Source organism: Protomyctophum bolini (assembly GCF_963924005.1).
Source record: "Protomyctophum bolini genome assembly, chromosome: 23".
Taxonomy (NCBI): Eukaryota; Metazoa; Chordata; class Actinopteri; order Myctophiformes; family Myctophidae; genus Protomyctophum; species Protomyctophum bolini.
Window position 1 is genome coordinate 21,102,359 of NC_137884.1, and position 15,811 is coordinate 21,118,169.

At 42.9% G+C, this 15,811-nt stretch overlaps 1 protein-coding gene across 3 annotated transcripts in view; it reads left to right on the forward strand.

Moving 5' to 3' along the window:
- Positions 1 to 86: 86 nt before the first annotated feature.
- The window catches only part of tulp3 (TUB like protein 3), a 33,181-nt gene continuing 17,456 nt past the window's right edge, over positions 87 to 15,811 (forward strand). Inside the window, exons 1-3 of one of the 3 annotated variants that reach the window (XM_080757402.1) lie at positions 87 to 188; positions 9,418 to 9,459; positions 11,695 to 11,746. In XM_080757402.1, coding sequence (XP_080613528.1) covers positions 169 to 188; positions 9,418 to 9,459; positions 11,695 to 11,746 — 114 coding nt within the window. In that variant the 5' untranslated portion in view covers positions 87 to 168. Of the gene's footprint in view, positions 189 to 2,830; positions 2,849 to 6,568; positions 6,668 to 9,417; positions 9,460 to 11,694; positions 11,747 to 15,811 lie in introns of those variants that run through there. The other 2 variants (XM_080757403.1, XM_080757401.1) reach the window with 2 other exon arrangements.

The following is a 15,811-nucleotide window of genomic DNA, read 5'->3' on the forward strand; positions in this document are numbered from 1 at the left end:
ACACCACGGCCAGCCAATAACAATTCTCCTAAAATGTACGAACGACCAATGGCTGCGCGCGTTGTAAGCGTGTTCGGTAACTAAGGAGCGCAGCTTGTGTCCACGGCCACTGTAGAGCAGAGTGGGCTCTGTGGCTGAGGGATCTTCCATAGCAACCGTGGATAAAACATGAGTTACTACAGCATAAGGTGAGCAAAAACACACGCACTGCGAGCAGAACTCATTACGGGAATTATTCTTAACAAAGTAGCCATTAGCCAAGAGTCTGAGTGAGAAAGTTAATAACACGCGTGGCTGTTTGTTTTATGGAGAAATACACGACTTAGTTTCCAGTCGAGTCCAGTCCACATAAAGCAACTGTTGCGTGTAGTGTAGCATCTACACTGTAGATGTCTGGCTAGCTAACGTTAGCTTCTTTAACAGACGTTACGCTACCTGGATACTACTTTACGCATCGCATCGACTATCGACGAACACCAAAAGGCGATTTATAAACCAACGTTCTCATCATGACCATCAGAGCATGTATCATATGTTCAAACTACTATCCTCGTTAACCGATAACGGATCAACGTTGTACTCTTTTGCCTTGAACTGTCTGTTTGGCACGGTGATCTCAAGTGTCTCCAATGCCCATGCAGGGTTTTATATAATGTATATATAAAACAATCTTGCTCTTCATTTGCGATGTTGATGTAGCGTTTAGAAGGATATAACTGCTTCTGATAAACGCTACTATAGAAGTAGCTACCGATCGTAAGTAAGCCAGGCATAAATGTTATTCGATCGTCATCAAAAATCAACATACATCGGCAAACTATTAGATATTATGTTATAACATGTAGGGGAAACAAGCGAATCATCATGAAATGCATCATGGTTTGGAAGTTATGTTTTTTTGTTTTGTTTCATGTGGCACATCATGAGCCAGCCAACGTCGTGTTTTGTTCTCCACTCTCCAGATGTTTGAGACGAAAACAAAACCCCGGCATTCTAAACAGACCCAGTCCCCCATCTCCACCCCCCACCCACATTTTTTGGAGCTTGTGCGCGGGCGCGTGCGCATGTGTGTTGATGCGCGCGCATGTGTGTGTCACGGTTTTCGAGTTTTTTCTTTTTTTAAGTCTATTTATTTAAGCCAGTTTCTACCACACATTCCTGGTCAGATATAATACAATAATGACACCACCAAACACCCCATAAATATGATAGCCTAAGGGTGGATTTTGACTGAATTTTGGAATGGGGAAAATGGGAAACACCGGCCTATGTGATCAAGTTGGATATGCACTTTTCACATGTACACAGATGTCATGTCAGGATTTAAGGCATGCTGTGTACTTGTATAGGCTAAAGTGCTGCAGTTTATATAACAAGGGAAAACGAAGCCTAAAAATGTTTGCATGATGTCATATCGGAGCATGTCTTGTATACATTTTCTTCATCACAGTGCAGACAGTGAATTGGCGGCCCACATGTAGGCCTACTGTACTGCATTTGCACTTTATTGACTTAAAGGGACATTTCACTTTCAATAAAACTATTGGTCATTTCATCATCTACTCAGGCTTATGTGGACACCACAGACAATTTTTAAGTTGCTTGATTCAGTATTTAGATATTTGATATTCATTTTAGCTGCCCCATCCTATACAAACCCATTATAACTTAAAACTCAATTTTAAACATGATAGATTCATCGAAAACACCCAACCTATTTTCTGTTGACTGATGATGTCCTAATGAGGGGGCCGTGGTTTGTCATTTTACTTTTAATAATTCTTTTAGATTTTGTGAGGAGGAGCCCTGCAGGTAAATAATTATTAAAAATAAATGAAAACAGTAAATGACAAACCAGGCCCCTCACGTATTAGAAGGACTATATCAGTCAACAGAAAAAAGTTTAGGTGTTTTTGATGAATCTATCATGGTTAAAATGGAGTTTTAAGTTATAATGGGTTTGTATAGGAAGGGGGTGGGGCAGTTCAAATGAATATAACTCTAAATACTGACTGACCAACTTAAAAACGGCCCGGGGTGAGTAGATGATAAAATGACCAAAGTCTTTTTGAAAGTGAAATATCCCTTTAATGGAGACTTGACCAAGTGACAGAGCGTAGATTTATAATATTCAAAAGGAGACCCATGTAAAGACTGGAGCTTCACCTTAACTCGCTACTTGTGTTGCAGCTGTCTGTTTGAAGTGAAGTCCTCTATATCGCAGCTCATGACAACAGGTGCTAAGCCCTGGGCTCATGTGATTTTGTGTGCATGTTTGTGTGCGTTAGTGAGTGAGAGACTGAAATCTATTTGGAGTCACAGCCTAGGCCTGCTTTCATCATACAAGAAGATACAAATCTGAAATGGCTCCCACACCCTATCCTGTCCCACTCTGATTATTTGATTTGATGTCAGCTTGCGGCCCCTGGCTGTCAGTGTCAGGCAAAGTCCAGCCAAAGATGGACAGAACTTTTTCACTTCTGTGATTTTGCCACATTAATATGAATGTAGGTCACCCATGATGTGACAGACTTTGTGGCATGATGCACCCACTTGCGGAGTCTGAGACTTGAGCCCGAGGAAGAGCCTTGTGCTCGAAAAGTCAGATTTCTTTGGTGCATCTGTCGCATTGGAGCCCTCAGTGTGCAAGCGTTTTTATTTTTATTTATTTTCTCGTCGCTTAAGCATCTGCCCAAACTTGGTTCCACTGGCTCTGTCCCTCTGTCATTTTAATCAGGACTTGTGGACTCCTGAAGAACTACCACTTATTCTGGAGCTGGTCATCCGAGCCCTGTCGCAGATTTCTGATGAGTCATGTATCCTTGACACAGACTATGGAAGCTTAGTAGTGAGTGTGCTTTGAGGGCTATCGGTGACCTTTATTGTAACAATGAGCGTCAGAGGCACAATGTTCCACAGAGATGAGTTCTTCTTACACAAGAGATGAAATGTTTCATCTCTTGTGTAAGAAGAACTCACGGATGAAGAGCTCAATTCCCTAGTCCTGAGGAATTGTGTAAAACAAAGGCTCCTAACAATGCCAGAATCAGAATCATTCATACTCGACGACCAGATGACCACCGTTTGGGCTAGTAAATTCAGACAGTAGTGTTCGGGTGAGCGTGAGCGGTGAGTTTCTTATCACCACGGCGTGACGACGTCATATAGTTTCCGCCGGTGGTCACCTAGCTCTGGTCCATAGCCTTAAAGGGGCATTCCACTCATTTTCAACATTTTACTATGTCATTAATTTACCTTAGAGCTGAGCACCCATTCTGTGTTTCCTAGAACTGGAGGTATGAAAAAAATCATTAACATGGCGAAACACATCTTGATGATGTCATCAAGATGTGATTCACCATGTTAACTGGAGTACTATGATGAATATGAATAGACCTTTACAGTACCTACTCTGCTTCTTGCACACCTGTCTGCCGGGGAAGAGGGTGGGTGAGTACCAAGGTCTTCTCTTCGAGGGCCTTTTCTCCTCATTCAATTGAGGAATTATGACAGTGAGTGTTGTTCCTAAATGTGGGCCTGTAGGAAAAACCTTTCGCACACCTACAATTCAGGTGTCTGCACAGGTGCGTGGGCCAGTGGACAATCAATGAAAGGAATAGAATGCACCCGCACACATTTGCTCAGTACAAGAGTAACAGTTTATTAAGGGCTACTAGCAAATACATTTGAGTGGAGTTAAGTTATGGCTCTATTAAAATTATGCTTCCATACTCCAGACACCCCTTTCCAGAGCAACATTAGTAAATTCCTCCTGAGGGATCCCGAGTCGTTTCAAGGCCAGTGAGTCGATGTGAACCCTCCACCTGCACCGTGGTCTGTCCTGGGGTCTCCTCCCGGTGGGACGTGCCTCGAGGACCTCCCTAGGGAGACGCCCGAGAGGCATCCTAACCAGATGCCTGAACCAATACTTCAGGCATCGAAACCTATGCTTTCATACTGACTGACTGACATAACTTAGATGTATAAAAACAGTAGAATTCTATTGTAATTTACCTGCGGTGCCTTCTTACCGCAAGTGTTGGCAAAGCAACAGTTCCATTGTTTGCTAAGTTTGGTTGTGGTTCATGGGAATTATCAACAGGGTTTTGTCTTTACTTTTGGCTTCTGAGTCAAAGACTCAGTCAAACACTGGATGCTCACAATTAATTCCACACATTGTATTGAATTAGACAAGAATTATTCACCCCAGACAGTTTTTAATTTGCTTGATTCAATATTTAGATATTTGATATTAATTTGATCAGACCTCCCTTTTATAATCCTGCTTAACAAATGTAGTTAAGAAGTGTTTTAAAGTTTGTGATTATTATGTGGAATTCATTGGGGGCATCCACAGTGGTGTTACTGTTACAAGTCTCTTTTAATCAAATGGAAAATGTCTTTGAGCAATCAGGCCATTTAGCTTAAGATGTAAATATAATTGCCATTGCCGTTTCCTGGTAGCAGGAGGAATACTAGAGTTTAACACAATTGCTTGTTCAGCATCTTTTCTCCAGCACAACTTCCAGTATTCCAAGAATGTCTGAGTGTGCCAAGTCAACTGTGAACAATTCTCAACCAAACGAGAGGACTAGTTCGGCAGCCTCTGCGGCATAGATGATGGCTGAAGTGTAATTTAGTGCGGCAGGCAGCCCACCACATTCCAAACACATATGGCCTAGTTGGCTTGAAGATATCCCCGGAATTCATAACGGGGCTGGCTTCCTTCCAATGTTATACGAACACAGCATCGCTATGAATGTTATTCAGTGGTGGAAAAAGTACTCTGATTCTTTTTTACTTAAGTAAAAGTATCAATGCTGCAATATAGAAATGCTCTGTGTTAGGCCCGACTCACACCTTTCGATCTAGCATACAACATTGATGCATGCTAGATGTATACAAGTTCCCGCCCAGAATGGGTTACGGTTACGGCTATTTGACTATAAACAAGTGAGGACTATAAACGACGGAGGATCGTCCGGGGACGTGGTGTGTGTTCTGATTAACACTTGTAGCCGATTTCCCAGTATTTGTTTTTAATAATTACTCCCTTAGGGAACGGCCACACTGACACCGCACTTTCATTTTACCTTTGAGGGCGGATTCTGCCAATGCATTTTAATGGGAATGAAGCGTTTTTCTTTATCTTTAAAAAAGAAAATTCTTTATCCGCAAATAAAGAATAAACCCTCGCCTCCATTCCCATTGAAATGCATTTGCAGAATCCTCCATCATAGGTAGATTAAAAGTGCAGTGTGACTGTGCCCTCATAGGTAAATGATTCAACTGCATTCACCTGACTTTCATGTAATGAATCATTTGCCCCTCCTAAATAAGAAAGGAACACACACACACACACACACACACACAAATCCCTTTCTCTATCTTTCCTTTTTTTATTGACGTCTAGGCATCGAAAAAGTATGGTCCTTGCTTGTCTCCTAGCAACTGCATATAAGTTCTAAGTCTTTAGAATGGGTAACTTCAGCTTGCATACTGATGCCTGATACTGTATATTGTAGCGTGTCATTAAATACCCCCCTTCTAAACATTATGAGGAACACGGACGGGAAGATGTTAAGCACAAATTCACTCTGCTTTTTTGCTATAATCTGTTGACCGTGCATCATTTTATGTGACATTTAAGCTATTTAAAGCTTGTATAATTCCCGGTATGCTTTATGAGTGATTTCGATCACAATGTGATGTGATGTGATATGAACGACCAACCATGAGTCAGAGGAAACGAGTTGTTCCTCAGAAAGTCGATGGGAGAAGTAGATTGTTGGTTCACAAATGGACCTCGGGGCGATGGCGTCACCGTCTGGGTTCGCTTCACAGACAAGTCAGACATGACTAGACATGTCCGGATACAAAGGAGTTAACTACTTTGTTAAAATCGCCTACCATTCTAGAAGTGGTATTACAAATGTATGTTGACGATTAATTGTCACACAAATAATTGCGATTAACGATTTAATTGTGTTCTTTTTTTTTTGCATTGGACATTGGAACATTACCATTTGTATCTCTGTTTGCCTTTTAGGCTTCGTAATCACATTTCGCACAGGACAGATATGACAAATAACTTAAATATACAAAGATATCACTGACACATTTGAATAATATTATTTGTTTTTCTTTCAAAGAAATTACAAAATAGCGGAAATAGTGTTGTAAGCTTGTAGAGCTGCTATTTCTGCTATGGGAACTATGCCAATGCACTTTGTTCCCTCTCTCTTTTTGCCTGCCACTTTCACCACCTCTCTTTGCTGCATCCCTGGTGTGCTGCCTGAGTGTCTCCTGTAAGTGTGCAGTCATGGCAACGACAGCTCCTAGTTTCCCCCGACCTCGGTTTAATTCGCTTGGCAGTGGCGCTTGGTGTTGCTGTCACTCCCTCTGGGTGGGACCGCGTAGCAGAGGAGCTCGGAGCCCGCCCCGTATAGGGCCGACTCCTTTAGGTATAGGACTGCACTGTGCACAGTTGGCCCTGGGCACTGCGGTGGATGGATGTCGCTCATTGTGATATACTGTAGTGTAGATTGTAAGGCCTATAGATGGATAGAGAGTAGCTGCTGAGCTAGAATTCCTGACGGACTGTATCTACGATGGACACTGTTAAGAGTGGAGGATCTCAGCTTGCCTACAGCCGCTGGTCCTACAGGTAGCTGCATAGGCATCTGACACATGCACGCATGCACACACACACACACACACACACACACACACACACACACACACACAGAGTCTGACATACACGCACACATGTGTACAACGTTGTCAAAAGGTGTGCGATGGCTATAACAGGGGTTATATTTGTATTTGTGCACTGGGTTGGATTACACATGTGACATGTGATAGATGTACACACCGCGTTGGCATTCAATTGGTGGGAATTGGTGGCCTCCAGCGCCAGCGGTTATAAATAATGGCAGTTATGGCACTCACCTCACCTGCTCACCTGATGGCTGGTTTGAACGCGGGGGTAGGGCGAGCTAGGAGAGGTATACTTTGTTGACCGCATTTAGCATTTGATTCACATTGTTGTATTGCTCACTCAGTGTTTATACTTACTTTGCACATATTTATGACGTAGACATTTGGTAAATGCAATTGTAATATTTGTGTGTACTGAAGAAAAGTGAATCATTGTTAAACTTGGGCTTATTTATTTGTGGAGTGTGCTTATAATAATAACAATAACTTTATTTATATAGCACTTTTCTAAACGGACGTTAGAAAGTGTCACACAAATTAAATGTGTTCTAAGATAACGTCAGAGATTGTTAACGTTGCATAACGTCACACGTCAAAGGCAAACTATATCCCTCTTGGCCCGGTCTGTCCTCGATGCCTCTTTGACCAGTTGAATGGCTAATCTACCACCAAGGATCAGCGTCTCGCTCATGTTTCTGCACCCACGTCGTTACTTATTCAGGGCTGTGACTGTGTGCTGTAACAAGAGTTGGTGATTTGCGTCTGTGTGTGTTAGGCCTGTCACCATTACAAATTTAATTTGACGATTAATTGTCATACACATAATAGCTATTAACGGTGTGTTTTGCATTGAACATTGGAACGTTACAATTTGTATTTTGGTTTGCCTTCTAGGCTTCGTCACCACAAATTGCACAGGGCAGATATGACAAATGACAAATAAATCACTGGTGCATTTTATACTTTTTTTTGTAAATCTTTCTTTCCAAAAGATCTACGAAATAGGGTAAATAGTGCTATTGCCTATTTCTGATATTTTCTGATATTTTATGTATGGAGATTTTCCAACATGGATGGAAATGATTGACGATTATGCAAAAATACGTTTCAAATGTAGTGGAGTAAAAGTAGGCTACTACTGTATATTTGACTCTGAGATGTAGTGGAGTACAGGAAAAGTATTGACTGGAAATACTATAAAAAAATAAAGAAAAAATCTCAAATTGTACTTAAGTACACTAAGGTTCTCAACCTGGGGGTTGCGACCCCCCCGGGGTCCCCAAATTATTTTGGGGGGTCACCGGATTATCTTCCCCCCCCCCACACACACACACGCATGCATACATTTCCTTGATTATTGTATTTAGTTATGATGTATTTCCTCTATTATTATGGTTATTGTAGCGGCCAATGCATATTGGGGGTGGGGAGGGGGGGCGGAGTATTGAGTAAATGTTACTTTTCACCACTGGCTTGACAAGGATTTAGGCTACAAGGTGTTGAGGGTTGAGCAAGACATATTCTTGTGAATTCTATGTATTAATGTACATAGAACCAGCATCGCTGGTCAGCATTAGCTCATATAGCTATAGATAGCAGCCCCCTCTAATCCTCAAACATGTCGTTCAGATAAAAAAAATTATGAACTAACACAAAGACACAAAGTCATAAGAAATATAAGAAACTGTATGCCTGGGCCCCATGGTTGGTTCACGTTCGTCTTCATATCCGTACTACAGCACATTGAGAGAATGGACTCCAATTACAATGCTTAACCAATTGGCTGCAGTTAGTTTCTTTTAATCAAAGGTGCACTGTTGACGGAGCAGAGGTCTCCATGGTTACCTTGGTGTGACACACAGGAGGGACAGCTGTGTCGTGTCCTTCCCCTCCTGTCACCTAAAGCGGTGATATAAATATTGATCACACCCAGCTGGGACATATGTTTTCTTGCGTTTATGTTTGTATTTTCCAAATTACACTTTGCTACTAGGTGACTGATATCTTTTAAATACTTAAACTACCCGTTTAGCACCTCTCCCCTTCTCTGGAGTGTGTGCTCATCTGTTAGGAGCTACTGTTGTAGGGCTCCTCTTTTACATTCTGATGGAGATATAAAGAGATATTAGTTAACTCCTTCCTCTATGCCAAAAAATGGGACCAAATTTGTATCACTGAGAATTCTCAGGCACTCCTGACCAATTTCAGTCCACAGGTTCTTTTTATTTGCATTGTAATCCCCATAGGGGCATTTTAGATTGCCTCAAGAACTGTGATTGAAAAATAAGCAAATCATTCCGGCTGTTTCACTCATTATGGATAGAAAGAATCAAGTGACTGTGAGAAAACGCTAATGTTACTGCAGTTGAATTAGTTACATTTTCCCTAGAAACGGACTGTATCAAATATGACTGACTGTCCGTAAACGATACAGAGACACCTCCCCCCGACAATATCGACGAGAAGTTTGTTTATTTTTGGACCACAATGCGTACAGTATATGAGACGATTTTAGTTATTCTCCATAGAGAAAAAACGTCCATGATCCAGAGGATGAGCGAGTGACGTCAGGACTTCGACACTCAATTATGAATAAGGAAAAAAAGATGTTGTTCTGAACTTGTTAACTTGCCACCATTCTGCTCTTACCATTCACATGTGCTGTGCTGTTGATTGCCCTGGTGACGACATCCGAAGACCCTCCAGTGCTGCCACCTTCTCCTCTACCTCAACAGCAAGGTAGGCAGCAATTCCCCTGCCACCAGAAACACACACTGTACACCGTACAGGCGTACACACATCATGGTTCTTGCCCAACTGTCGCCCTAATGCCGTTGCATCATTTAGAGCCATGAAACTTTCAATGCGTTGCCCTTGCATGAAATGCAGACCGCAGCCTCTCGACTTCTGCTAAAATAAAAAGAACGTTTTCGCTACTCGCCAACATAAAGACTTTGGTCATTAGAAAGTCTACTTTCCTCGGTGGGCGCACTCAGATCCCCCAACGGCCCAAACACACGTATAAAATGCACTTTTTTTTTACCCTAACCCAACTGTATGCCTGGCTTGCAGTCCGAGATCTTTGGTTTATTGTGCAATAACATTTACAGCTATAGTTCTAGATCGATGGTATTGTCTAGATTCTGATTCCCAAACAGTGGGTCGGGACCCATTTGTGGGTCGCGGACACATTGTCATGGGTCCCTTTATTTACATTTTGGTTTCTTACATTTAGTTTTTAATTATTATTTCAAAACATTTTCAAAAAAGAATTCCCAAAAAGAGAAAATATTTTCATGACAAACAAACACAATGTTCATGTTTCAGAAAATTAATCTCAGCATTACAGTCTTCGAAGACGATGGCTTCGCAGATAGTCCACTTGCCCCCTTGAGTGTAGCATGGCGTCTTGTCCCAGCCTCGTTACAATCCACCTGGACGTTGTCCCCCCCTGGCTGCCCTAGTCAGTCCCGGATGTGTAATTAAACCCGCTTTGTTTCATCCATCGTCTGTGTCACACACTGTCACCTGTTCTGAGGAGCTCTAATGGCCTCTCCAGGGACCCACCCGGTTTCTGTTTTTTACCCCTTTTCTTGCCATTATCAACAGCTATACAGCCACTTGGAGAAGGATGCGCAAGGCTTCTTCATCTCCAAACGTCATTAAATTATATTGTGCAGGTTTATTCTTTGTCTACATGATACTTTTTAAGCCAGCATTTCAACCAAGTGACGTGCATATTCTATACGTCTGAGCTTCTTTAGTAACATAACTGAAGCCCACCACACACCGGCTGCGTCCGCCGTGCGGACACGCCGCGTCGGACGGAGCCGGTGTGTGTTGGGCTATAGTCCCCTTATAGTAACTCGGCTGAGTTGCTTACATCATGATGTGCTAATAAGGTTAGCCTGCCAGGGCCAAGTTTTTACCCTTCTGCAGTCTTTCACCTTCACAGAAAAAGAAACGTACAAAATTGGCCTAGGGTTTTATTCCCCTTAAATTAAGATCAACCAGTGCCGTGGCTGTGCTGGGCCTGTACACTCATCCACGATGGTAACAAGTGACCGGATCTACTGAGTGAGGCAGCTGCACGTGTGCACCACTGGCAGTATATACGCGGGGTCCGCTCTTGACATTTTCTGGCTGTCCTTTTTAGAGATGGGCACTGAAGCCCTCCAGCCGTATCATGTCATCGTCATCATCATGCAGCAGCAGAACAGGAACACGTGGAGCCCTCTGAGGTTTGGTTATAAAAGACACGTGGGAGTTCAAGTAGACAATAGACATCTAACAAGTCCAGCTCGCTTGACAGTTGACATGGAGTGCTCTCTAATTAAGACGCGATTTGAAGAGTTCTCATGCCTTTCCTCTGATCCATTGTACCGGTGGAGCCGAGCAGAAACTGTGTAGATGTTTATAATGAGAAAGGTACTTACAGTGTGTGTGTGTGTGTGTGTGTGTGTGTGTGTGTGTGTGTGTGTGTGTGTGTGTGTGTGTGTGTGTGTGTGTGTGTGTGTGTGTGTGTGTGTGTGTGTGTCTTTGACTTACTGTCTGAATAGACTCCTGCTGTTGCCCTTCTGCCACATTGTAGCTAAGCAACATCAGTCCCTCTTCATAGGTCTCCAGGATTAATGTCAGACAGCAGTGAATTCTGAAGTCCAGCTTCTCTCTCTCTCTCTCTCTCTCTCTCTCTCTCTCTCTCTCTCTCATTCAAATTTGGACAGAAAGACATATGAGCGGAGCGTAGAGAAATGGGAGAGAAATGTCTGCAACTCTGCTGCTACCAAACCCTTTCTTCATATTGCAATGTGATAATGTTTCCATTGTCTAAGACTAATTCTAAGCAATATCGGTAAATAAACTTCAATATAGATGGCAGCATTGCCCTCTAGTGGCCTCATGTGGAACGATCCGCATTGGTCGATAATAACTGACAATGTATTCATGTTTGTGTATGTCATTGTGTCTCCTCAGTGGCATAGAAGATGACGGCACCAGTCTTAGGCAACAGAAGCTGGAAAAACAGGTAAAAAGCAACATCCCCCGATCAAATAATTTGGCCATCCTATATTGAAATTGTGTGGACCACGACCACATCACTCTGACTCAGACATAACCATAACCAAAATCGATATGCCCATATGTGTGTGTGTGTGTGTGTGTGTGTGTGTGTGTGTGTGGTCATATTGTGCATATGGGACCGACCGGCAGAGACCGATACAGATATCTTCATAAGGGGAATAAAGGGGACACAGACAAACCGGTATACCGACACTACAGGCCTATTCATACTCCAGTTTTAGGTGATTAGGTGACCACCGAAACGGTGGTCAGACTGGGTCACCTCATCACCGACAGCTGGGGTATGAATATGAATAGGCCTTATGACTATAGACTCGCTCTTGTCGGCGGTGCGACCTCTAGTTTGTACCATCATTTCCTAAAGGCTTCACAGGCTCTTGGGATGGCATGTTATTGTGATTCACATATCTGCCGCAGTGGGTTTTGACCATAATATTCACACGTGTGGGGGGGCTGCCGTGTGAATACGGACAGACATCAAAGGACGGAGGAAGATAGTACTGATGCAAAATATAGCCAGAGAGAGGCGACTGGAGGAGAGGAGGTACAGATGAAGAGAGAGAGAGACAGGCAAAGAGGTGAGAGGAGGAAGAATGCAGGGAGGACCCAACGCTATCTGTGCGCGAAGACCTTGACAAGTTTCCCAGAGTCCGAGAGAAAACATTAATATAATTGCACAGAATAATGATCAACCTTTTATTTGAAAGGAATGCTAAATCTTAGTGATTGTGTTGGTTTTGTGCATGTCTTCAACCAGTTATAAAGTAAGACAGGCCCTCGAATAGCCATTCTGGGCGGGTCAACATGACTTGATCTTCTAGTAAGATGGAAATTCTCCGTCAAAGCCTGTTCAAAGCTTCAAAGTTCAAAGCTTCACAGAACAGAGTGAGCTAACACAGTTAGACACAGAGTTAGACTTTAATATATTAGCGTCCCTCACTTCACATGGGTGTGATGTTTACTTTTCAAATTATCCCTCAAAAAAAGTGTCAAAAGAGTCAGAAACTTTCAAAAAGTGCAAAGAATGCCATACACCTAGAAAACATAAGAAATAGAAGATCTACAAGCTTGTCCCAGTGAAAATTTGTAGCTCATCCAAGTGGGCTTGTGAGCTTGTTCCAGAGCTATTTTGACTATTAACACAACCTCTGCCACAGTGTTTGTGAGCTTGTCTGTTCACAATTTTAATGACTCCATTTTCTGCTCAACTGAATCTTTTGTTGTTGTTGTTTGTGTGTGTGTGCGCGCCTGTGCGTGCATGTGTGTGTGTGTGTGTGTGTGTGTGTGTGTGTGTTATGGCTGTAGTAAACTAATATTCAGTTGACATGGATAGATTTGGTACTTGGTCCACACTTTATTCCGCCTATACACCAAATCACCTTTGCTGAAAATACAGATCTACAAGCTCACAACATGGTGCAACACAACATAATTGTGAGCTTGTTGATTGGCTATTTTTGGTGAACACACACACACACACACACACACACACACACACACACACACACACACACACACACACACACACACACAAACAAACACAAACACACTGGTGTCACACATTTTAGGTGGTCTACCGTCTTGAATACAGTGCAGCACTGTTCTCTGACAGAGCCCTTCTTCTGTGAAGTGATCGTTCACTATTTAAAATACTCCTTCCCAAAGTTGCAAAGTCCATGTCCCCAACTGCACTTGGGCAGGGCAAAGAAATAGCTGGCAGCCATAATCCACAGTGTTAGACTGGAAGATGGGTTCAAAGAGAGGAGGATTTAGTGCAGGGTTTCAGGCGGTTAGGAGAGCTGTGTGTGCGTGCGTGCGCGTGCGTGTGGCGCAGCTGTGTGTATTGCACACTGATTCCAAAAAGCTTCACTAAAGAGCCCTGTGTCCTTACATAACCATGCCCGAGCCATTAAAGACAGAGGAATAAAGCAGTTTGACATTCAACGACTTCATGTTTTTCTTCATCTATAACAGTTTGTCCATCTCATACTAAACAGCACCGTAAAACAAGCATTGAGCGAAGGGAGCTTTTTGACAGAGCTGTTCTGCTCTTCGAGCAATTCACCTGACTTTCTTAATTCGACTCCCTCTGTTCCCTTTCTGCCTCCATCACTCTCCCTCACTTATCTCCCCCCCTCGGGTGGTGGAGCGCTAATGACTGCTGATTCAGTTAGCGACAGTGACCGCACACACACTCCATCTCTCTCTCTCTCTCACAGACAGACAGACACACACACACACACACACACACACACACGCGCGCGCGCACACGCAGGCTCTTACGCTCACGTTGCCTCTCTCAGTCTTTGGATGAGAGACGGACACCCTTCCTGCTGTAGGACCGCATAGAGCGTAGACAGAAGCTGTCAGGCTGCTCTCCTTCCGAACCCTGGTTCCAGGGAAGAGAGGGGGACCAAGGAGCTACTATGCCCAGCGGGAGTGCAGTTCAGTGGGTGAGCCCCGTAGCATTCATCTGGTGTCAACCTCCGGGTTGCCATTGCTTATGTTCCATAGAGAAAACTTGTGCACTTGCTTATCACTCTCGTTCAGGATGTCATTGGAACGGGTTAGTATAACTTCCCAGGATCTAGGCTATTTAAAAAAAAAAAAAAAAAAACAGTTGTGACTGAATGATTTGAAAGACAGCAATTTATGTGCAATTCTGTCTGTTCCATCTGTCTCTGCCTTTGTGTCTTGGCTTTTTGAGCTAAAATTAATTAATTTCAGGTTGTACCCATTAGAGTGTGAGTGTGAGTGTTAAGTGTTGGGGTGTGAAGTATTCCAGACAGACGTTCTACGCTAGCGTACTTTTGCTTGTTCTGTTCTGAGTATGTTGTCCTGTTGGTGGTTAATGGTTGTGACCAGGTCTGGTGGGGACACACTTCCTCTGTCATGTGTGAATATTAATATCTCCTGGTTATCCCATCTGCTATTTACATTAGACCACTACCCTTTTTTGTTCAGTTTCTCCCGGGTAATTCCATGTTTGGGCTCACACAGGAAGGAGCATGAGAGGCATGAATGGAGTGGAGTCACATCCTGATCCCGAAATGCCAAGTGCCCAGTCTTTACAAAAGGAAAGCAAAACTACAATGGATCGGCTTAAAATAGAGCTGGGCGCTCACATTTTGAGTAGGGACTTTGCTGGCGGGAAGCATTTGCCTAGACTGCTTGACCAGAAAAAACAGTGGCTTCAATACAACAACAAAGAGACTGTTCTAAAAAAGCTCTAAAACGCTCTTGCCACCAAACTCCTTCATCAACATACAGTATTTGTTTTATGTCTTCAAATGTGGCAATCATTTCCAAATATTAACTATAACGACGTTCAAAACTTCCCTGTGATAGTACTGCAAATGTTGTATTAATTTGACGCATTTTCCCAAAAAGTTATTTTCATATTTCTTTTAAAGTGTGAAATTATTGAATATGTCAGTAATGTCTTTGTATATTTAAGTTATTTGTCATATCTGCCCTGTGCAATTGTTGATGACGAAGCCTAAAGCCCAAACCACACCAAAGGGTCGGGTCGGGACAAAATGCAAGACCAATGCAAGTCGGTGAGTTGCAATGAGTTGCATTGGTGTGGTCTACCTTAAAAACTGTTTTGTCCCGACCCTTTGGTATGGTTTCGGCTTAGAAAGCAAACAGAAATTAGATTTGTATTCATATTCCAATGTCCAATGCCAAAAAAACCCACAGTTAAATTCTTAATCGCAATTATTTGTGACAACCTCAACTCAACTTAAATGTTGTAATGGTGACAGCCCTATGTATGTGTCACACTGCTTTCTCAGTGCTATACCACAATGACCGATGAGTTATGAAAGCCTCTTTGCACTCCACCAGGCCTCATGCTGTCCTTTCCAGCCCAGTAAACATGCAACATCTCTAAACGGGGCTTGTTATGCTTTCGGTGCTCTAATTAATGCACTTGCATAATACTTTGCCTGCTCGTACCACGGTCACAGTGACCCAGAGCCAGGGCCTGCACAAACAAAACAAAACA